At 48.4% G+C, this 24,854-nt stretch overlaps 1 protein-coding gene across 3 annotated transcripts in view; it reads left to right on the top strand.

The window, feature by feature from the left end:
* The window catches only part of CDK1 (cyclin dependent kinase 1), a 131,304-nt gene that overhangs the window by 32,056 nt on the left and 74,394 nt on the right, over window positions 1-24,854 (top strand). For 2 of the 3 annotated variants that reach the window (XM_063961802.1, XM_063961803.1), the window contains exons 2-5: window positions 20,730-20,790; window positions 22,632-22,788; window positions 22,893-23,016; window positions 23,129-23,299. In XM_063961802.1, coding sequence (XP_063817872.1) covers window positions 20,754-20,790; window positions 22,632-22,788; window positions 22,893-23,016; window positions 23,129-23,299 — 489 coding nt within the window. In that variant the 5' untranslated portion in view covers window positions 20,730-20,753. The remainder of the gene's footprint in view (window positions 1-20,729; window positions 20,791-22,631; window positions 22,789-22,892; window positions 23,017-23,128; window positions 23,300-24,854) is intronic. The other variant, XM_063961804.1, reaches the window with a different exon arrangement.

A 24,854-nucleotide genomic window follows, 5' to 3' on the forward strand; every position in this document is an offset into this window, starting at 1 on the left:
AGGATGTTTTGCACATAACAGAGGAAACCCCTGTCCCTGACTCGAGGGTGTATATGGAAAAGAAACCTGAGGTAACATTTCCCCCCTCACACGAACTGAATGAGTTATGTGAAAAAGCTTGGGAATCTGCAGATTTCCAAACTGATTCTTATGGCGTATCCTTCCCGCCAACGGACAGGTTACGATGGGAATCCTCCCCTAGGGTGGACAAAGCTTTGACACGCTTATCCAAAATAGTAGCCCTGCCGTCCCAGGATACGGCTGATCGCAAACAGGAGGGTACCCTGAAGTCCATTTATACACATTAAGGTACCTTACTCAGACCAGCAATCGCGTCGGCCTGGGTCTGTAGTGCGGTAGCGGCATGGACAGATACCTTATCAGAGGAGATTGATACCCTAGATAAGTTTACTGTTTTATTGACACTGGGGCATATTAAAGACGCTGTCCTTGATATGAGAGATGCTCAGAGACATTAGTCTACTGGGTTCTAGAATAAACGCTATGTCGATTTCTGCCAGAAGGGTCTTGTGGACTCGGCAATGGACAGGTGATGCCGACTCAAAAAGGCATATGGAGGTTTTACCTTACAGGGGTGAGGAATTATTCGGAGAAGGTCTCTCGGACCTGGTCTCCACAGCTACAGCTGGAAAGTCAAATTTTTTGCCTTATGTTCCCTCACAGCCTAAGAGAGCACCGCATTATCAAATGCAGTCCTTTCGTTCACAAAGAAACAAAGTCCGAGGTGCGTCCTTTCTTGCCAGAGGTAGGGGCAGAGGAAAGAAGCTGCACAACACAGCTAGTTCCCAGTAATAGAAGTCCTCCCCGGCCTCTGCAAAATCCACCGCATGACGCTGGGGCTCCACTGGCGGAGTCGGGGCCAGTGGGGGCGCGTCTTCGGAATTTCAGCCACATGTAGGTTCACTCCCAGGTGGATCCCTGGGCAATAGAAATTGTGTCTCAGGGTTATAAGCTGGAATTCGAAGAGGTGCCTCCTCGGCGGTATTTCAAATCGGCCGTCTTCCCCCCTAGAGAGGGAGATAGTGTTAAAGGCAATACAAAAATTGTATTTCTCTATCGTCCTAAGTGGATGCTGGGGTTCCTGAAAGGACCATGGGGAATAGCGGCTCCGCAGGAGACAGGGCACAAAAAAGTAAAGCTTTACTAGGTCAGGTGGTGTGCACTGGCTCCTCCCCCTATGACCCTCCTCCAGACTCCAGTTAGATTTTGTGCCCGAACGAGAAGGGTGCAATCTAGGTGGCTCTCCTAAAGAGCTGCTTAGAGAAAGTTTAGTTTAGGTTTTTTTTCTTTACAGTGAGTCCTGCTGGCAACAGGATCACTGCAACGTGGGACTTAGGGGGAAAGTAGTAAACTCACCTGCATGCAGAGTGGATTTGCTGCTTGGCTACTGGACACCATTAGCTCCAGAGGGATCGAACACAGGCCCAGCCGTGGAGTCCGGTCCCGGAGCCGCGCCGCCGACCCCCTTGCAGATGCTGAAGCGTGAAGAGGTCCGGAAACCGGCGGCTGAAGACTCCTCAGTCTTCATAAGGTAGCGCACAGCACTGCAGCTGTGCGCCATTTTCCTCTCAGCACACTTCACTGGGCAGTCACTGAGGGTGCAGAGCGCTGGGGGGGGGCGCTCTGAGAGGCAAATATAAACCTTATACAAGGCTAAAAATACCTCACATATAGCCCATAGGGGCTATATGGAGATATTTAACCCCTGCCTGACTGGAAAAATAGCGGGAGAAGAACCCGCCGAAAAAGGGGCGGGGCCTATCTCCTCAGCACACGGCGCCATTTTCTGTCACAGCTCCGCTGGTCAGAACGGCTCCCAGGTCTCTCCCCTGCACTGCACTACAGAAACAGGGTAAAACAGAGAGGGGGGGCACATTAATGGCTATATATATATATATTAAAGCAGCTATAAGGGAGCACTTAATATAAGGATATCCCTTGTATATATAGCGCTTTGTGGTGTGTGCTGGCAGACTCTCCCTCTGTCTCCCCAAAAGGGCTAGTGGGTCCTGTCTTCATTAGAGCATTCCCTGTGAGTTTGCGGTGTGTGTCGGTACGTGGTGTCGACATGTATGAGGACGATATTGGTGTGGAGGCGGAGCAATTGCCAAATATGCAGATGTCACCCCCCAGGGGGTCGACACCAGAATGGATGCCTTTATTTGTGGAATTACGTGATGGTTTATCTTCCCTTAAACAGTCAGTTGAGGACATGAGGCGGCCGGACAATCAATTAATGCCTGTCCAGGCGCCTCAAACACCGTCAGGGGCTGTAAAACGCCCTTTGCCTCAGTCGGTCGACACAGACCCAGACACGGGCACTGATTCCAGTGACGACGGTAGAAATTCAAACGTATTTTCCAGTAGGGCCACACGTTATATGATTTTGGCAATGAAGGAGACGTTACATTTAGCTGATACTACAGATACCGTAAAACAGGGTATTATGTATGGTGTGAAAAAACTACAAACAGTTTTTCCTGAATCAGAAGAATTAAATGACGTGTGTGATGAAGCGTGGGTTGCTCCTGATAAAAAGTTGATAATTTCAAAAAAGTTATTGGCATTATACCCTTTCCCGCCAGAGGTTAGGGCGCGCTGGGAAACACCCCCTAAGGTGGACAAGGCGCTCACACGCTTATCCAAACAAGTGGCGTTACCCTCTCCTGAGACGGCCGCACTTAAGGATCCATCAGATAGAAAGATGGAAGTTATTCAAAAGAATATATACACACATGCAGGTGTTATACTACGACCAGCTATAGCAACTGCCTGGATGTGCAGTGCTGGAGTAGTTTGGTCAGAATCCCTGATTGAAAATATTGATACCCTAGATAGGGACAATGTTTTACTGTCGTTAGAACAAATAAAGGATGCATTTATCTATATGCGTGATGCACAGAGGGATATTTGCACACTGGCATCTCGGGTGAGTGCTATGTCCATTTCAGCCAGAAGAGCCTTATGGACACGACAGTGGACAGGCGATGCGGATTCAAAACGTCACATGGAGGTTTTGCCGTATAAAGGGGAGGAGTTATTTGGAGTTGGTCTATCAGACTTGGTGGCCACGGCTACTGCCGGGAAATCCACTTTTTTACCTCAAGTCACTCCCCAACAGAGAAAGGCACCGACCTTTCAACCGCAGCCTTTTCGCTCCTACAAAAATAAGAGAGCAAAGGGCTTGTCGTACCTGCCACGAGGCAGAGGAAGAGGGAAGAGACACCAACAGGCAGCTCCTTCCCAGGAACAGAAGCCCTCCCCGGCTCCTGCAAAAACCTCAGCATGACGCTGGGGCCTCTCAAGCGGACTCGGGGACAGTGGGGGGCCGTCTCAAAAATTACAGCGCGCAGTGGGCTCACTCGCAGGTAGACCCCTGGATCCTGCAGATAATATCTCAGGGGTACAGGTTGGAACTAGAGACGGATCCTCCTCATCGTTTCCTGAAGTCTGCCTTACCAACCGTCTCTTCCGAAAGGGAGAGGGTGTTGGAAGCCATTCACAAGCTGTACGCTCAGCAGGTGATAGTCAAAGTACCCCTATTACAACAAGGAAAGGGGTATTATTCCACTCTATTTGTGGTACCGAAGCCGGATGGCTCGGTAAGGCCTATTCTAAATCTGAAGTCCTTGAACCTCTACATAAAAAAGTTCAAGTTCAAGATGGAGTCACTCAGAGCAGTGATAGCGAACCTGGAAGAAGGGGACTTTATGGTATCCTTGGACATCAAGGATGCGTATCTACACGTTCCGATTTACCCCGCACACCAGGGGTACCTCAGGTTCATTGTTCAAAACTGTCACTATCAGTTTCAGACGCTGCCGTTCGGATTGTCCACGGCGCCTCGGGTCTTTACCAAGGTAATGGCCGAGATGATGATTCTTCTTCGAAGAAAAGGCGTATTAGTTATCCCATACTTGGACGATCTCCTAATAAGGGCAAGGTCCAGAGAACAGCTGGAGACAGCTTTAGCACTATCTCAAGAGGTGCTAAGACAACACGGGTGGATTCTGAATATTCCAAAATCCCATTTAATCCCGACAACTCGTCTGCTGTTCCTAGGAATGATTCTGGACACGGTTCAGAAAAAGGTTTTCCTTCCAGAGGAAAAAGCCAAGGAGTTATCCGATCTGGTCAGGAACCTCCTAAAACCAGGAAAAGTGTCAGTACATCAATGCACAAGAGTCCTGGGAAAAATGGTGGCTTCTTACGAAGCAATTCCATTCGGCAGATTCCATGCAAGAATATTCCAAAGGGATCTGTTGGACAAATGGTCAGGGTCGCATCTGCAGATGCACCTGCGAATAACCCTGTCACCAAAGACAAGGGTGTCACTTCTGTGGTGGTTGCAGAAGGCTCACCTATTAGAAGGCCGCAGATTCGGCATTCAGGATTGGATCCTGGTGACCACGGACGCCAGCCTGAGAGGCTGGGGAGCAGTCACACAAGGAAGAAACTTCCAGGGAGTATGGACGAGTCTGGAAAAGTCTCTTCACATAAACATTCTGGAACTAAGAGCAATCTACAATGCTCTAAGCCAGGCGGAACTTCTCCTGCAAGGAAAGCCGGTGTTGATTCAGTCGGACAACATCACGGCGGTCGCCCATGTAAACAGGCAGGGCGGCACAAGAAGCAGGAGTGCAATGGCAGAAGCTGCCAAGATTCTTCGCTGGGCGGAGAATCACGTGATAGCACTGTCAGCAGTGTTCATCCCGGGCGTGGACAACTGGGAAGCAGACTTCCTCAGCAGACACGATCTTCATCCGGGAGAGTGGGGTCTACATCCAGAAGTCTTCAACATGTTAATAGACCGTTGGGAAAGACCAATTGTAGACATGATGGCGTCTCGCCTCAACAAGAAACTGGACAAATATTGCGCCAGGTCAAGAGATCCACAGGCAATAGCTGTGGACGCACTGGTAACTCCTTGGGTGTACCAGTCAGTGTATGTGTTTCCTCCTCTGCCGCTCATACCAAAGGTATTGAAGATCATACGGCAAAGAAGAGTAAGAACAATACTAGTGGTTCCGGATTGGCCGAGAAGGACTTGGTATCCGGAACTTCAAGAGATGCTCACGGACGAACCGTGGCCTCTACCTCTGAGAAGGGACCTGCTACAGCAGGGTCCCTGTCTTTTTCAAGACTTACCGCGGCTGCGTTTGACGGCATGGCGGTTGAACGCCAGATCCTAAAAGGGAAAGGCATTCCAGAAGAAGTCATTCCTACCTTGATTAAGGCACGGAAGGAAGTCACCGTGAAACATTATCACCGCATTTGGCGAAAATATGTAGCGTGGTGCGAGGATCGGAGGGTTCCGACGGAGGAATTCCAACTGGGTCGTTTCCTACATTTCCTGCAATCAGGATTATCTATGGGTCTCAAATTGGGATCCATTAAGGTTCAAATTTCGGCCCTGTCAATATTCTTCCAAAAAGAATTGGCCTCTGTCCCTGAGGTCCAGACTTTTGTCAAGGGAGTACTGCATATACAGCCTCCTGTGGTGCCTCCGGTGGCACCGTGGGATCTAAATGTAGTTTTAGATTTCCTCAAATCCCATTGGTTTGAACCATTGAAAAAGGTGGATTTGAAATATCTCACATTGAAAGTGACTATGTTACTAGCCCTGGCCTCTGCCAGGAGAGTATCTGAATTGGCGGCTTTATCTTATAAAAGTCCTTATCTAATCTTCCATTCGGATAGGGCAGAACTGCGGACTCGTCCGCATTTTCTCCCTAAAGTGGTATCAGCATTTCATCTGAACCAACCTATTGTGGTGCCTGCGGCCACTAGCGACTTGGAGGACTCCAAGTTGTTGGACGTTGTCAGAGCCTTAAAAATATACATTGCAAGGACGGCTGGAGTCAGAAAATCTGACTCGCTGTTTATATTGTATGCACCCAACAAGTTGGGCGCACCTGCTTCTAAGCAGTCGATTGCTCGTTGGATTTGTAACACAATTCAACTTGCACATTCTGTGGCAGGCCTGCCACAGCCTAAAACTGTAAAAGCCCACTCCACAAGGAAGGTGGGCTCATCTTGGGCGGCTGCCCGAGGGGTCTCGGCATTACAACTCTGCCGAGCAGCTACGTGGTCGGGGGAGAACACGTTTGTAAAATTTTACAAATTTGATACCCTGGCAAAGGAGGACCTGGAGTTCTCTCATTCGGTGCTGCAGAGTCATCCGCACTCTCCCGCCCGTTTGGGAGCTTTGGTATAATCCCCATGGTCCTTTCAGGAACCCCAGCATCCACTTAGGACGATAGAGAAAATAAGAATTTACTTACCGATAATTCTATTTCTCGGAGTCCGTAGTGGATGCTGGGCGCCCATCCCAAGTGCGGATTATCTGCAATACTTGTACATAGTTATTGTTAACTAATTCGGGTTATTGTTAAGGAGCCATCTTTAAGAGGCCCTTTCTGTTGTCATACTGTTAACTGGGTTTAGATCACAAGTTGTACGGTGTGATTGGTGTGGCTGGTATGAGTCTTACCCGGGATTCAAAATGCCTCCCTTATTGTGTATGCTCGTCCGGGCACAGTACCTAACTGGAGTCTGGAGGAGGGTCATAGGGGGAGGAGCCAGTGCACACCACCTGACCTAGTAAAGCTTTACTTTTTTGTGCCCTGTCTCCTGCGGAGCCGCTATTCCCCATGGTCCTTTCAGGAACCCCAGCATCCACTACGGACTCCGAGAAATAGAATTATCGGTAAGTAAATTCTTATTTTTCAGCAGGTGGTGGTCGAGGTTCCCCTCCTTCAACAGGGAAGGGGTTATTATTCGACCATGTTTGTAGTTCTGAAACCAGACGGTTCGGTCAGACCCATATTGAATTTAAAATCTCTGAACCTATACTTGAAAAGGTTCAAGTTCAAGATACAATCGCTAAGAGCGGTCATCGCAAGCCTGGAAGGGGGGGATTTTATGGTGTCACTGGACATAAAGGATGCATACCTTTATGTTCCCATATATCCACCTCATCAGGCGTGCCTAAGATTTGCAGTACAGGACTGTCATTACCAATTTCAGACGTTGCCATTTGGTCTCAACGGCCCCAAGGACTTTCACCAAGGTAATGGCGGAAATGATGGTGCTCCTGCGCAAGCAGGGTGTCACAATTATCCCGTACTTGGACGATCTCCTCATAAAAGCGAGATCAAGAGAGCAGTTGCTGATCAGCGTATCGCTTTCACTGAAAGTGTTACAACAACACGGCTGGATTCTCAATATTCCAAAGTCGCAGTTGGTTCCTACGACTCGTCTGCCTTTCTTGGGCATGATTCGGGACATGACCCAGAAAAGGGTTTATCTTCCGATAGAAAAAGCCCAGGAACTTATGACTCTGGTCAGAAACCTTATGAAATCAAGACAGGTGTCAGTGCATCATTGCACTCGAGTCCTGGGAAAGATGGTGGCCTCATACGAGGCCATTCCCTTTGGCAGGTTCCATGCGAGGACTTTCCAATGGGATCTGCTGAACAAGTGGTCCGGGTCACATCTACAGATGCATCGGTTGATCACCCTGTCCCCCAGGGCCAGGGTGTCACTCCTGTGGTGGCTGCAGAGTGCTCACCTTCTCGAGGGCCGCAGATTCGGCATTCAGGATTGGATCCTGGTGACCACGGACGCAAGCCTTCGAGGTTGGGGGGCAGTCACACAGGGAAGAAATTTCCGGGGTCTTTGGTCAAGTCAAGAGACTTGTCTGCACATCAACATCCTGGAACTAAGGGCCATATACAACGCCCTACGTCAAGCGGAGACCTTACTTCGCGACCAACCATTTCTGATCCAGTCAGACAACCTCACCGCAGTGGCTCATGTAAACCGCCAAGGCGGCACAAGGAGCAGAGTGGCAATGGCGGAAGCCACCAGGGTTCTTCACTGGGCGGAGAATCATGTAAGCGCACTGTCAGCAGTGTTCATTCCGGGAGTAGACAACTGGGAAGCAGACTTCCTCAGCAGACACGACCTACACCTGGGAGAGTGGGGACTTCATCCAGAAGTCTTCGTACAGATTGGGAGTCTGTGGGAACTGCCACAGATAGACATGATGACGTCCCGCCTCAACAAAAAGCTACAGAGGTATTGCGCCAGTTCCAGAGACCCTCAGGCAGTAGCGGTAGACGCCCTAGTGACACCGTGGGTGTTCCGGTCAGTCTATGTATTTCCTCATCTTCCTCTCATACCCAAGGTATTGAGAATAGTAAGAAGAAAAGGAGTGAGAACAATCCTCGTTGTTCCAGATTGGCCACGACGGACATGGTATCCATATCTGCAGGAAATGCTCACAGAAGATCCGTGGCCTCTTCCTCTAAGACAGGACCTGTTGCAACAGGGACCCTGTCTGTTCCAAGACTTACCACGGCTGCGTTTGACGGCATGGCGGTTGAACGCTGGATCCTAGCAGAAAAAGGCATTCCGGTTGAGGTTATCCCTACGCTGATAAAGGCTAGGGAGGATGTAACAGCAAATCATTATCACCGTATATGGTGAAAATATGTTTCTTGGTGTGAGGCCAGGCATGCTCCTACGGAAGAATTCCATCTGGACCGTTTCCTTCACTTCCTACGAACTGGAGTGGATTTGGGCCTTAAATTAGGCTCCATTAAGGTCCAGATTTCGGCCCTATCCATTTTCTTTAAAAAAGAATTGGCTTCTCTCCCAGAAGTTCAGACTTTTATAAAGGGAGTACTGCATATTCAGCCTCCCTTTGTGCCTTCGGTGGCGCCTTGGAACCTTAATGTGGTGTTAAGCTTCCTAAAGTCACACTGGTTCGAACCACTTAAAACAGTGGAGTTGACCACCTTCCACGTGAGATATTTCATGTTAGCCCTGGCTTCGGCTAGGCGAGTGTCGGAATTAGCGGCTTTGTCACATAAAAGCCCCTATCTGGTTTTCCATATGGATAGAGTGGAATTGCGGACACGTCCTCGGTTCCTGCCAAAAGTGGTTTCATCCTTTCATATGAACCAACCTATTGTGGTGCCTGTGGCTACACGGGACTTAGAGGATTCCGAGTCCCTTGATGTGGTCAGGGCTTTGAAAATTTATGTAGCCAGGACGGCTAGAGTCCGGAAGACAGAAACACTGTTTGTTCTGTATGCAGCCAACAAGCTTGGCGGCCCTGCTTCAAAGCAGACTATTGCTCGCTGGGTCTGTAACACGATTCAGTAGGCGCATTCTACGGCAGGATTGCCATTACCGAAATCGGTCAAGGCCCATTCCACTAGAAAAGTGGGCTCTTCTTGGGCGGCTGCCCGAGGGGTCTCGGCACTACAGCTGTGTCGAGCTGCTACGTGGTCGGGTTCAAACACCTTTGCAAAATTCTATAAGTTTGATACCCTGGCTGAGGAGGACCTTGTGTTTGCTCAATCGGTGTTGCAGAGTCATCCGCACTCTCCCGCCCGTTTGGGAGCTTTGGTATAATCCCCTTGGTTCTTACGGAGTCCCCAGCATCCTCCAGAACGTTAGAGAAAATAAGATTTTACTTAACGGTAAATCTATTTCTCGTAGTCCGTAGAGGATGCTGGGTGCCCGTCCCAAGTGCGGACTTCTTCTGCAATACTTGTATATAGTTATTGCTTCAATAAGGGTTACGTTATTGTTGCATTGGGCGTGAACTGATGCTATGTTGTCATACTGTTAACTGGGTTGTTATCGCAGGTTATACGGTGTGGCTGGTATGAATCTTGCCCTGGATTACCAAAATCCTTTGCTTGTACGGTCAGTCACCTCTGGGCACAGTTTCTCTAACTGAGGTCTGGAGGAGGGGCATAGAGGGAGGAGCCAGTGCACACCAGGAACTAAATTCTTTCTTAAAGTGCCCATGTCTCCTGCGGAGCCAGTCTATCCCCATGGTCCTTACGGAGTCCCCAGCATCCTCTACGGACTACGAGAAATAGATTTACCGGTAAGTAAAATCTTATTTCTCTAACGTCCTAAGTGGATGCTGGGGACTCCGTAAGGATCATGGGGATTAGCGGCTCCGCAGGAGACTGGGCACAACTATAAAGAAAGCTTTTAGACTACTGGTGTGCACTGGCTCCTCCCACTAAGACCCTCCTCCAGACTTCAGTTAGATTCTTGTGCCCGGCTGAGCTGGATGCACACTAGGGGCTCTCCTGAGCACCTAGAAAGAAAGTATATTTAGGTTTTTTATTTTACAGTGAGATCTGCTGGCAACAGACTCACTGCAGCGAGGGACTAAGGGGAGAAGAAGCGAACCTACCTAACAGGTGGTAGTTTGGGCTTCTTAGGCTACTGGACACCATTAGCTCCAGAGGGATCGACCGCAGGACCCGACCTTGGTGTTTGTTCCCGGAGCCGCGCTGCCGTCCCCCTTACAGTGCCAGAAGCACGAAGAGGTCCGGAAAATCGGCGGCAGAAGACTTCGGTCTTCACCAAGGTAGCGCACAGCATTGCAGCTGTGCGCCATTGCTCCTCATGTACACCTCACACTTCGGTCACTGATGGGTGCAGGGTGCTGGGGGGGGCGCCCTGAGGATATGACACCTTGGCTGGCAAATCTACATCATATATAGTCCTAGAGGCTATATAGATGTAAAATTACCCCTGCCAGTATTCCAGAAAAAGTGGGAGAAAGTCAGCCGAAAAGGGGGCGGGGCTTCTCCCTCAGCACACTGGCGCCGTTTTTCCCTCACAGCTCCGCTGGAAGGAAGCTCCCTGGCTCTCCCCTGCAGTCTGAATACTACAGAAGGGTAAAAAAGAGAGGGGGGGCACTAAATTTAGGCGCAGTATAGATAAAATATATATATATATATATATACACTCATTGATAGTGGGATCCCAGTGTTATATAGCGCTCTGGTGTGTGCTGCCATACTTTCTCTCTGTCTCCCCAAAGGGCTTTGTGGGGTCCTGTCCTCTGTCAGAGCATTCCCTGTGTTAGTGGTGTGTAGGTACGGCTGTGTCGACATGTTTGATGAGGAGGCTTGTGGAGGCGGAGCAGATGCCTGTAAATGTGATGTCACCCCCTGCGGGGTCGACACCTGAGTGGATGGTGCTGTGGAAGGAATTACGTGATAGTGTCGACTCCTTACATAAAAGGTTTGACGACATACCAAATGTGGGACAGCCGGTTTCTCAGCCTGTGTCTGCCCAGGCGTCTCAAAAGCCATCAGGGGCTCTAAAACGCCCGCTACCTCAGATGGTTGACACAGATGTCGACACGGATACTGACTCCAGTGTCGACGACGAGACTAATGTAACTTTCAGTAGGGCCACACGTTACATGATTGAGGCAATGAAAAATGTGTTGCACATTTCTGATGTTACCCCCGGTACCACAAAAAAGGGTATTATGTTTTGGAGAGAAAAAACTACCAGTAGCTTTTCCTCCATCTGAAGAGTTAAATGAAGTGTGTGAAGAAGCGTGGGCTTCCCCTGATAAAAAGCTGGTAATTTCTAAGCGGTTACTAATGGCGTACCCTTTCCCGCCAGAGGATAGGTCACGCTGGGAAACATCCCCTAGGGTGGATAAAGCGCTCACACGCTTGTCAAAGAAGGTGGCACTACCGTCTCCGGATACGGCCGCCCTGAAGGAATCTGCTGATAGAAAGCAGGAGGCTATCCTGAAATCTATATATACACACACACAGGTGTTATATTGAGACCGGCTATAGCTTCAGCCTGGATGTGCAGTGCTGCTGCTGCGTGGTCAGATTCCCTGTCAGAAAATATAGATACCCTAGACAGGGACACTATTTTGCTAAACGTAGAGCATATAAAAGATGCACTTTTATACATGAGGGATGCACAGAGGGATATTTGCAGGCTGGCATCCAAAATTAGTGCAATGTCCATTTCTGCCAGGAGAGGGTTATGGACTCTGCAGTGGACAGGTGATGCAGATTCCAAACGACACATGGAAGTTCTGCCTTATAAGGGTGAGGAATTGTTCGGGGATGGTCTCTCGGACCTCGTTTCCACAGCAACAGCTGGGAAGTCTAAATTTTTACCCCATGTTCCCTCACAACCAAAGAAAGCACCGTATTATCAGGTACAGTCCTTTCGGCCCAATAGGGGCAAGCGGGTTAAAGGCGCGTCCTTTCTGCCCAGAGGCAGAGGTAGGGGAAAGAAGCTGCAACATACAGCCAGTTCCCAGGAGCAAAAGTCCTCCCCCGCTTCCTCTAAGTCCACAGCATGATGCTGGGGCTTCACAGGCGGAGCCAGGTACGGTGGGGGCCCGTCTCAAAAATTTCAGCAATCAGTGGGCTCGCTCACGGGTGGATCCCTGGATCCTTCAAGTAGTATCTCAGGGGTACAAACTGGAATTCGAGACGTCTTCCCCCCCCCCGCCGTTTCATCTCCTGATAAAGGCGAGGTCCAGAGAGCAGTTGTTGGTCGGGGTAGCACTATCTCGGGAAGTGCTACAACAGCACGGCTGGATTCTAAACATTCCAAAGTCACAGCTGGTCCCTACGACACGCCTGCTGTTCCTAGGGATGGTTCTGGACACAGAACAGAGAAAAGTGTTTCTCCCGGAGGAAAAGGCCAAGGAGCTGTCATCTCTAGTCAGAGGCCTCCTAAAACCAAAACAGGTGTCGGTGCATCACTGCACGCGGATCCTGGGAAAAATGGTAGCTTCCTACGAAGCGATTCCATTCGGCAGGTTTCATGCAAGAACCTTTCAGTGGGACCTCTTGGACAAGTGGTCCGGATCGCATCTTCAGATGCATCGTCTGATAACCCTGTCTCCGAGGACAAGGGTGTCTCTGCTGTGGTGGCTGCAGAGTGCTCATCTTCAAGAGGGCCGCAGATTCGGCATACAGGACTGGGTCCTGGTGACCACGGATGCCAGCCTTCAAGGCTGGGGAGCAGTCACACAGGGAAGAAACTTCCAAGGACTATGGTCAAGTCAGGAGACTTCCCTGCACATAAATATTCTAGAACTAAGGGCCATTTACAATGCCCTAAGTCAGGCAAAACCCCTGCTTCAAGGCCAGCCGGTACTGATCCAGTCAGACAACATCACGGCGGTCGCCCATGTAAATCGACAGGGCGGCACGAGAAGCAGGACGGCGATGGCGGAAGCCACAAGGATTCTCCGATGGGCGGAAAATCACGTGTTAGCACTGTCAGCAGTGTTCATTCCGGGAGTGGACAACTGGGAAGCAGACTTCCTCAGCAGGCACGACCTCCACCCGGGAGAGTGGGGACTTCATCCAGAAGTCTTTCAAATGATTGTAAACCAGTGGGAAAAACCACAGGTGGACATGATGGCGTCCCGCCTAAACAAAAAGCTAGAAAAATATTGTGCCAGGTCGAGAGACCCGCAGGCGATAGCTGTGGACGCTCTGGTAACACCGTGGGTGTACCGATCGGTTTATGTGTTCCCTCCTCTTCCTCTCATACCAAAGGTACTAAGGATAATAAGGAGAAGAGGAGTAAGAACTATACTCATTGTTCCGGATTGGCCAAGAAGAGCGTGGTATCCGGAACTTCAAGAAATGATGTCAGAGGACCCATGGCCTCTACCGCTCAGACAAGACCTGCTGCAGCAGGGGCCCTGTCTGTTCCAAGACTTACCGCGGCTGCGTTTGACGGCATGGCGGTTGAACATCGGATCCTGAAGGAAAAGGGCATTCCGGAGGAAGTCATTCCTACGCTGATTAAAGCTAGGAAAGAAGTAACCGCAAACCATTATCACCGCATATGGCGAAAATATGTTGCGTGGTGTGAGGCCAGGAAGGCCCCAACGGAAGAATTTCAGCTGTGCCGGTTCCTGCACTTCCTACAGTCAGGGGTGACTATGGGCCTAAAATTGGGTTCCATTAAGGTCCAGATTTCGGCTCTATCGATTTTCTTCCAGAGAGAATTGGCTTCACTACCTGAAGTTCAGACTTTTGTTAAGGGAGTGCTGCATATTCAAAATCCTTCCTAATTGTGTCCGCTCTTCCGGGCACAGTATCCTAACTGAGGTCTGGAGGAGGGTCTCAGTGGGAGGAGCCATTGCACACCAGTAGTCTAAAAGCTTTTTTTATAGTTGTGCCCTGTCTCCTGCGGAGCCGCTAATCCCCATGGTCCTTACGGAGTCCCCAGCATCCACTACGGACTATGAGAAATAGAATTACCGGTGAGTAAATTCTTATTTTTTTTTTCCCCTTGCTTAGCAATCTTTGGGGTCAATTCAATTTGTGGACAGTTGAATAGCGCCAGGAATTAGCTCCTGGCGCTATTCAATACAGCGCCATGTGACACTTGTCGGGTTTTCGTCTCTCTCACCCCTGGTGGTTGCGAGCAGAAATCCGACGAAAGTGCTGGCTTGCGTGAAGCTGGTTCTGTCGGGAATCAGCATTGCATTGGACAGTTAAGTCGGAGAATACCCGTTCTCCCAACAAATCAACCTGTTAAGTCCGGGAGAACGACTTAACTTGAGCAGAATTGAATAGCGGCAGGAGCTAATTCCCGAAGCTATTCAACTGTCGGCAAATTGAATTGACCCCTTTGTGCAGTTGCAGATGTGATTGGATGGGTTATTGCACATTAGAATAGTTTGTCTGCATTGGTTAATCTGGTGGTTATACGGAAGTAACAGATTTTCTCTGACGTCCTAGTGGATGCTGGGAACTCCGTAAGGACCATGGGGAATAGACGGGCTCCGCAGGAGACTGGGCACTCTTAAAAGAAAGATTAGGTACTATATCTGGTGTGCACTGGCTCTTCCCTCTATGCCCCTCCTCCAGACGTCAGTTAGAATCTGTTCCCGGCCAGAGCCGGATGCACCTAGTGGGCTCTCCTGAGCTCACTAGAAAAGAAAGTATTTGTTAGGTTTTTTATTTTCAGTGAGATCTGCTGGCAACAGACTCACTGCTACGAGGGACTGAGGGGAGAGAAGCAAACCTACCTGCTTGTGCTTCTAAGGCTACTGGATACCATTAGCTCCAGAGGGATCGAACACAGGGCCCGACCTCGATCGTCCGTTCCCGGAGCCGCGCCGCCGTCCCCCTTGCAGAGCCAGAAGACGGAAGATAAAGATGAAAAACAGCGGCTGAAGACTCCTGTCTTCATTAAGGTAGTGCACTGCAGCTGTGCGCCATTGCTCCCATAGCACACCACACACTCCGGTCACTGTTGGGTGCAGGGCGCTGGGGGGGGGGGGGGGCGCCCTGGGCAGCAATTAGTTTACCTTTTGGCAAAAATAGCACATAATACAGTGTATAACACTGTATATGTGCAAAAAACCCCACCATTAACATTATAAAAAGCGGGAGAAGCCCGCCGCTGAGGGTGCGGGGATATCTTCCTCAGCACAGCCAGCCCCATTTTCTCTTCACAGCTCCGCTGGAAGGACGCTCCCCAGGCTCTCCCCTGCTGTATTCAGTACGACAAGGGTAAAAAAGAGAGGGGGGGCACATAAATTTAGGCGCAAATTGGTGTTAATAAGCAGCTATTGGGAAAAATCACTCAGTATAGTGAAAATCCCTGTGTTATATAGCGCTGTGGTGTGTGCTGGCATACTCTCTCTCTGTCTCCTCAAAAGGACTTTGTGGGGTCCTGTCCTCAGTCAGAGCATTCCCTGTGTGTGTGGTGTCGGTACGGCTGTGTCGACATGTTTGATGTGGAGGGCTATGTGGAGGCGGAGCAGGAGCCGATAAGTGTGATGTCACCCCCTACGGGGCCGACACCGGAGTGGATGGATATGTGGAAGGTATTAACCGACAGTATCAACTCTTTACATAAAAGGTTTGATGACGTAACAGCCTTGGGACAGCCAGCATCTCAGCCTGCGCCTGCCCAGGCGTCTCAGAGGCCATCAGGGGCTCAAAAACGCCCGCTAGCTCAGATGGCAGACACAGATGTCGACACGGAGTTTGACTCCAGTGTAGATGAGGATGAGACAAATGTACAGTCCACAAGGGCCATCCGATGCATGATTACGGCAATGAAAAATGTGTTGCACATTTCTGACATTAACCCGGTTACCACTAAAAAGGGTATTATGTTTGGGGAGAAAAAGCAGCCAGTGACTTTTCCCCCATCTGATGAATTAAATGAATTGTGTGAAGAAGCGTGGGGTTCCCCTGATAAAAAACTAGTGATTTCTTGAGGTTACTGATGGCGTACCCTTTCCCGCCAACGGATAGGTTACGCTGGGAGACATCCCCTAGGGTGGACAAGGCGCTCACACGCTTATCTAAAAGGGTGGCACTGCCGTCTCAGGATACGACCGCCCTAAAGGAGCCTGCAGATAGAAAGCAGGAGGCTATCCTGAAGTCTGTATATACACACTCAGGTACTATACTGAGACCTGCTATTGCTTCAGCATGGATGTGTAATGCTGCAGCAGCATGGTCTGATACCCTGTCAGACAACATTGATACCCTCGACAGGGATGCTATTTTGCTAACCATAGAGCATATAAAGGACGTTGTCTTGTATATGAGGGATGCACAGAGGGACATTTGCCGGCTGGCATCTAGAATTAATGCAATTGTCCATTTCTGCCAGGAGAGTATTATGGACTCGGTAGTGGACAGGTGATGCTGATTTTAAAAGGCACATGGAGGTTTTGCCTTATAAGGGTGAGGAATTGTTTGGGGACGGTCTCTCGGACCTCGTATCCGCAGCAACAGCTGGGAAGTCGACTTTTTTACCTCGGGTTTCCTCACAGCCTAAGAAAGCACCGTATTATCAAGTACAGTCCTTTCAGCCTCAGAAAGGCAAGCGGGTCAGATGCGCATCCTTTCTGCCCAGAGGCAGGGGTAGAGGGAAAAAGCTGCACCAGACAGCCAGTTCCCAGGAACAAAAATCCTCCCCTGCTTCCACTAAGTCCACCGCATGACGCTGGGGCTCCACAGGTGGAGCCAGGTGCGGTGGGGGCGCGTCTCCGTAACTTCAGCGACCAGTGGGTTCGCTCACAGGTGGATCTCTGGGTTCTACAAGTGGTATCTCAGGGATACATGCTGGAGTTCGAGGCGACTCCCCCTCGCCGTTACCTCAAATCAGCCTTGCCAGCGGCTCCCAGGGAAAGGTAGGTAGTGCTGGCGGCTATTCACAAGCTGTACCTTCAGCAGGTGATAATCAAGGTTCCCCTCCTTCAACAGGGACGGGGTTACTATTCCACAATGTTTGTGGTACCGAAACCAGACTGTTCGGTGAGACCCATTCTAAATTTAAAATCCTTGAACACTTATGTAAGGAAGTTCAAGTTCAAAATGGAATCGCTCAGGGCGGTTATTGCAAGCCTGGAAGAGGGGGATTTTATGGTGTCGCTGGACATCAAGGATGCTTATCTGCATGTCCCCATTTACCCACCTCACCAGGAGTACCTCAGGTTTGTGGTACAAGACTGTCATTACCAATTGCAGACGTTGCCGTTTGGTCTGTCCACGGCACCGAGGGTATTTACCAAGGTAATGGCCGAAATGATGATACTCCTTCGGAAGAAGGGAGTTATAATTATCCCGTACTTGGACGATCTCCTTATAAAGGCGAGGTCCAAGGAGCAGTTGTTAGTGCTACGTTGACTATCTCGGGAAGTGCTGCAACAGCACGGCTGGATTCTGAATATCCCAAAGTCGCAGCTGATTCCTGCGACGCGTCTGCTGTTCTTGGGCATGATTCTGGACACAGAACAGAAGAAGGTGTTTCTCCCGGTGGAGAAGGCCCAGGAATTGTCATCTCTGGTCAGGGACCTCCTGAAACCAAAACAGGTGTCGGTGCATCACTGCACGCGAGTCCTGGGAAAGATGGTAGCTTCTTACAAAGCAATTCCCTTCGGCAGGTTCCATGCAAGGATCTTTCAATGGGATCTGTTAGACAAGTGGTCCGGATCGCATCTTCAGATGCATCGGCTGATCACCCTGTCCCCGAGGGCCAGGGTGTCTCTGCTGTGGTGGCTTCAGAGTGCTCATCTTCTCGAGGGCCGCAGATTCGGCATACAGGACTGGGTCCTGGTGACCACGGATGCAAGCCTCCGAGGTTGGTGGGCAGTCACTCAGGGAAGGAACTTCCAAGGACAGTGGTCAAGTCAGGAGACTTCCCTTCACATAAATATTCTGGAACGAAGGGCCATTTGCAACGCCCTGAGTCAAGCAAAACCCCTGCTTCAAAACAACCGGTGCTGATTCAGTCAGACAACATCACGGCGGTCGCCCATGTAAACCGACAGGGCGGCACAAGAAGCAGGATGGCGATGGCAGAAGCCACAAGGATTCTTCGATGGGCGGAGAATCACGTGCTAGCACTGTCGGCAGTGTTCATTCCGGGAGTGGACTACTGGGAAGCAGACTTCCTCAGCAGGCACGACCTCCACCCGGGAGAGTGGGGACTTCATCCAGAAGTCTTCACGCTGATTGTAAATCGTTGAACGGCCACAGGTAGACATGACGGCTTCCCGTCTCAACAAAAAGCTAAAAAGATATTGCGCCAGGTCAAGAGACCCTCAGGCGATAGCTGTTGACGCACTAGTGACACCGTGGGTGTACCAGTCGGTTTATGTGTTCCCTCCTCTTCCTCTCATACCCAAGGTACTGAGGATTGTAAGAAAGAGAGGAGTAAGAACTATATACTCATCGTTCCGGATTGGCCGAGAAGAACTTGGTACCCAGAACTACAAGAAATGATCTGAGGACCCATGGCCTCTGCCTCTCAGACAGGACCTGTTACAGCAGGGGCCCTGTCTGTTCCAAGACTTACCGTGGCTGCGTTTGACGGCATGGCGGTTGAACGCCATATCCTAATGGAAAAGGGCATTCCAGATGAAGTCCTTCCTACGCTGATAAAGGCTAGGAAAGACGTGACAGCACAACATTATCACCGTATATGGCGAAAATATGTTACTTGGTGGGAGGCCAGGAAGGCCCCTACAGAAGAATTCCAGCTGGGTCGATTCCTGCACTTCCTACAGTCAGGGGTGACTATGGGCCTAAAATTAGGATCCATAAAGGTCCAGATTTCGGCCCTATCTATTTTCCTTCAAAAAGAACTGGCTTCACTGCCTGAAGTTCAGACGTTTGTTAAGGGAGTGCTGCATATTCAGCCCCCTTTTGTGCCTCCAGTGGCACCTTGGGATCTAAACGTTGTGTTGGATTTCCTGAAATCCCACTGGTTTGAGCCACTTAAGACCGTGGAGCTAAAATATCTCACGTGGAAAGTGGTCATGCTATTGGCCTTAGTTTCGGCTAGGCGTGTGTCAGAATTGGCGGCTTTGTCGTGTAAAAGCCCTTATCTGATCTTCCATATGGACAGGGCAGAATTGAGGATTCGTCCCCAATTTCTCCCTAAGGTGGTATCAGCGTTTAATTTGAACCAACCTATTGTGGTGCCTGCGGCTACTAGGGACTTGGAGGACTCCAAGTTACTAGATGTAGTCAGGGCTTTGAAAATATATGTAGCCAGGACGGCTGGAGTCAGGAAAACTGACTCGCTGTTCATCCTGCATGCGCCCAACAAGCTGGGTGCTCCTGCTTCAAAGCAAACTATTGCGCGCTGTATCTGTAGCACGATTCAGCAAGCTCATTCTGCGGCAGGATTGCCGCATCCTAAATCAGTAAAAGCCCATTCCACAAGGAAGGTTGCCCGAGTGGTCTCGGCTTTACAGCTTTGCCGAGCTGCTACTTGGTCGGGTTCAAACACGTTTGCTAAGTTCTACAAGTTTGATACCCTGGCTGAGGAGGACCTTGCCTTTGCTCATTCGGTGCTGCAGAGTCATCCGCACTCTCCCGCCTGTTTGGAAGCTTTGGTATAATCCCCATGGTCCTTACGGAGTTCCCAGCATCCACTAGGACGTCAGAGAAAATAAGAATTTACTCACTGGTAATTCTATTTCTTGTAGTCCGTAGTGGATGCTGGGCGCCCGTCCCAAGTGCGGACTCTCTGCAATACATGTATATAGTTATTGCTTAACTAAAGGGTTATTGTTATGAGCCATCTGTTACTGAGGCTCAGTTGTTGTTCATACTGTTAACTGGGTATGGTTATCACGAGTTGTACAGTGTGATTGGTGTGGCTGGTATGAGTCTTACCCTGGATTCCAAATCCTTTCCTGGTAATGTCAGCTCTTCCGGGCACAGTTTCCCTAACTGAGGTCTTGAGGAGGGGCATAGAGGGAGGAGCCAGTGCACACCAGATATAGTACCTAATCTTTCTTTTAAGAGTGCCCAGTCTCCTGCAGAGCCCGTCTATTCCCCATGGTCCTTACGGAGTTCCCAGCATCCACTACGGACTACGAGAAATAGAATTACCGGTGAGTAAATTCTTCTTTTTGGAGATGCTGTTTGTGTCGTATGGATAAGGCAAGAAGTGCAGGTCATAGCTATGACTGTACTTCACTCTACATATGGCAACAAAGGATTAATGACAGCTTCACCTCTGGGGGTATATTTTACTACTTCAGGCTTGCTGAGCATTAATTACTATTGCCATTTGAAATCCATTAGTCAAACTCCTCATTACCGGCTTAGAAAACAATGTTTAGCAAATCAACCCCCTAGACTTGTCACTTGATATTTATACCTGTGGGCAAAATGCAGCCTTCAGTAGCAACCCTGTCAAATGTAATGGTGACCAGGATCTCTTAAGAATATGGTATTGCTCTTCAAAACTAATGATGCCAAAAGGTAGGTGCCAGGATTCATATTTAAGTGTTTGATCGCTGGCTTGTCTAGTTATAACCGTGCTTGACACTCCTCCCACCCTCCTTTTCATGTTGTGGGTTTTTTTTTTTGTCTTGTTTCTCCCACCAGGCAGTTACATCGACATCTACAGCAATGGATGAGTATGCTAAAATAGAGAAAATTGGCGAGGGTAAGTGTATTCTCTATATGACCAGACAGTGACTGACTGCAAGGCAGCCTTAATTTGTAGAAATACGCAATTTGGATTAGTTGATTCATACACAAGGGCAAGAGCCATAATGTCACAGCACTTCAATATCTGCTTCTTAGACGGCATGGTATCCCATGAGGACACTAGCCAAGGAGATGTAAGCTGTCTTTGAACGGAGCTGGATGTTAATACTAGACCCTGTAGCTCGGTATAAAAAAATGTTGGGTTAGCATGCTGCACTTCATAATTACAGTTCATTGATATGCGCCATATATTGCTTCTGGCTTTGCTGTAATGTGTAATGGTCCTCCCAGTGCACTTGATTGAGTGTGTTACTTCTGCTATTAGGAGACACATTGGGAACTAGAAATGCAGGATCCGGGAGTGCTTGAACAAGTGTAGGAGTGTAACTTCCATTAACATCCAACATTGCTTCCATTGTACAACCAAACATCACTCTGTCTTAGGGAATGCCACTGGGGTTTGCCTCATTCATGGCTTTTATTAATTGTGATGGTAGACACTGGGTGGATGAACATTTGATCAGTCTTAGTGTTATACCACTTCAGTTTCTAGTCTTAATTTCCTTTGCATCATCGCCAACACAATTCCTTCTGATCCCATTGTCCCTCGTCCTCATTTTGCCCAATCATTACCACAAACATTCACTCTCTTCTTTGCAGCATAGTGAACCCATATTATCAATTTCTGGATCAATCACTACTAACCCTTCTGATCTACACTATGCCTCCTTTAACCATCTATCATAGATTATATTAATTTATCGTTTAAGATCCCCTCACCAATAGGCTGTTCCTCCACACTTATCCATATTAGAACATGCGCATGTAACTGTTCTAATTTGAGTACTAATGTGCTTGATCATAGACACTGGTCTTTGATTAATCCCACTCATGGCAAGTATTGCCCCAGAATGCCATGCTGCATAGTCATCATACTGGAGCATCAATTTAGATAAAATGGTCGATGGACAGTTCTGTAATGAGCTTTGTGTAGCCATGTATGTCAAGCTTTCTCTTCTGTTTACAGTGAGTGGAGGCTACTCCAAAATCTTAGTTCATGCAGTTTCCCTAAAGGGTCACAATGACATGTTTTCGGGTTTTTTTTTTTTTTTTTAAATTGGTATTGATGAAACTTTGTTTCACATTGGGCAAAGAGCATCTGAAAATGTACATCTGGGAAGTGCAAAATGATACCTAGGGTTATATTTATAAAATGTGAGCTTTGGCTGCAATTTACAGAACTAATTTTAAGTGCAAAAGCTTGGTGTATTTTGCTTTTAGTATTGGTGCAGCTTGAAATTGAGGCAAAGCTGTCTCTAAGTATGCCATTTGGTCTTCCTCAGCAACCTTATTGAAAAATCATTCCTTTTGTGGAAACAGATTTCCTCTGCATAGCAAGAAACCATTATAAAACATACTTTCAATCCCTTATCTCATCGTTAATATTGATCTGTAAGATAAAATCTTGGGTGTGTGGTGTACCGCAACATATACTGTGTGGAGTGGTGCACCTACTCCATACTTCACAAGATATAACCTGAGTGATGTTAACTACCGTCATCCTCTGTAAACCTCTCCACAAACCATGCTGCCTCTTTCTATGTATCCTACTAGACATTGAGGTGTGCTACATGACCAAAGAGGACTTTGTGGCTCTCCGTTTTAATTGTGACCTGTATTCATATTCAAAAACTGAATTTTTGAGGTCTGTTGTCTCGGTGTTGGTGAGAGTAAGTACCGGTGACCAGCTTTTTAAGCTATTTGACCTTAAGGACTGCAATGCATTTTACTTTATAGGCACTTATGGGGTTGTGTATAAGGGGAGGCACAAAGCAACTGGTCAAGTTGTTGCCATGAAGAAAATTAGATTGGAAAATGAAGAAGAAGGTGTCCCAAGTACGGCAATTAGAGAGATCTCCCTCCTTAAAGAGCTTCAGCATCCCAACATTGTGTGGTAAGTGAGGTTACCATTTGCTGATTGGGTGGCTTGTAATGCTTGTTCTTTATATGTAGTGTACCTGTGAAGTAATGGCTTCTTATACCATTCATTTTTCTCAGCCTTCTAGATGTTCTAATGCAAGATTCAAGGCTATATCTTATCTTTGAGTTTCTTTCCATGGACTTGAAGAAGTACTTGGATTCCATTCCTAGTGGTCAATACTTGGATGCAATGCTTATAAAGGTATTTGACATTTTTAATTTGTAGCACAAATATGGCATGCTTCAGATTACACTGCATTAGAGTGCTATAGTGCTTGTAGTGACCTTTATAAACTGGACCTATTGTTTTGCAGAGTTACGTTTATCAGATCCTACAAGGCATTGTGTTTTGCCATGCTAGAAGAGTTTTGCACAGAGATCTGAAGCCACAAAATCTGTTAATAGACAGCAAAGGGGTGATAAAGCTTGCCGACTTTGGGCTGGCCCGAGCATTTGGCATCCCTGTTCGAGTTTACACACATGAGGTATGACCACCTTTATGACATCTATAAGACTGCTTACTATACTAGTTGTACTTTTACAAGGCCAGTATGTTCAGCCTCTTGCTGGGCAATGTAAATAATGAACCAATCCAGACCTGTGTTTCAGTTATATTGGTAATACCAATATACAACATCTAACAGCAGTGACTGTAACTGCGGGAGGCTCTGCAATACTCTGAGGCCCTTGCTGTTATACTGTGCCTGCAGCTGTTTTGACCTCTGTGTTCACTGACACAGCTCATTTTGTAAAGTATTATACAGATTGTTCATTATAGTATTCTGCCTGTTCTAAAGTGCAAACAGTATTCAGCACATAGCAGCCTATAGATAGTGCAGATCTAACTGATTGGTATTGCATCCTGGACTATGGAGCGGCGCAGAGTTCCTTTGGTAAACACTAAATATCAGTTAAAAGGTAAAGGAGGAGGCTTGCTTTATATAAAGTATAGTATCAGGATAGTAAGAACTGTATTTGGAACCATTTTCTTTAAAAACAGATTTCTGGTGTAAATTTTTTTTTTTTCCCCTTTTTTTTTTTTTCCCTTTTTTTTTTTTTTTTCTTTTTCCCTCCGTTGCCATTTAGTCATCCAGGCTATAATAGTAGCAAAGTGTGTGGCAAGTTTCAGTATCTGCAAGGAATGGCCACATCTCACAAGTAGGTTCTGGCATCCTCTTGTGGTTTCTACACATTTTTGTGGCAAGCATTGTTGAGGTCTAAAAATGGCAAATTGGTATGCCACAAATACAGCTGGGCTGTCGCTGGAAATTATTTTGGTAACTTGATGTGTTCTTTCCACTCATCTGTTTATGGAGTTGGTAGTATGGGTGACAGTCAAGCTTTAGGCCCTTGGATGGGGAGGGATAGGGTTAGGCACCCACATGGTAGGAGTGGGGGGGGGGGGGTTAGTGTACTTTCTCTATCGTCCTAGTGGATGCTGGGGTTCCTGAAATGACCATGGGGAATAGCGGCTCCGCAGGAGACAGGGCACAAAAAGTAAAGCTTTTCCAGATCAGGTGGTGTGCACTGGCTCCTCCCCCTATGACCCTCCTCCAGACTCCAGTTAGATTTTTGTGCCCGGCCGAGAAGGGTGCAATCTAGGTGGCTCTCCTAAAGAGCTGCTTAGAAAAAGTTTAGCTTAGGTTTTTTATTTTACAGTGAGTCCTGCTGGCAACAGGATCACTGCAACGAGGGACTGAGGGGAGAAGAAGTGAACTCACCTGCGTGCAGGATGGATTGGCTTCTTGGCTACTGGACATCGGCTCCAGAGGGACGATCACAGGTACAGCCTGGATGGTCACCGGAGCCGCGCCGCCGGCCCCCTTGCAGATGCTGAAGTCAGAAGAGGTCCAGAATCGGCGGCTGAAGACTCCTGCAGTCTTCTAAAGGTAGCGCACAGCACTGCAGCTGTGCGCCATTTTCCTCTCAGCACACTTCACACGCAGTCACTGAGGGTGCAGGGCGCTGGGGGGGGGCGCCCTGGGAGGCAAATGTAACCTATATAAAGGCTAAAAATACCTCACATATAGCCCCCAGAGG

This window comes from Pseudophryne corroboree, chromosome 3, assembly GCF_028390025.1.
Source record: "Pseudophryne corroboree isolate aPseCor3 chromosome 3, aPseCor3.hap2, whole genome shotgun sequence".
Classification (NCBI taxonomy): domain Eukaryota; kingdom Metazoa; phylum Chordata; class Amphibia; order Anura; family Myobatrachidae; genus Pseudophryne; species Pseudophryne corroboree.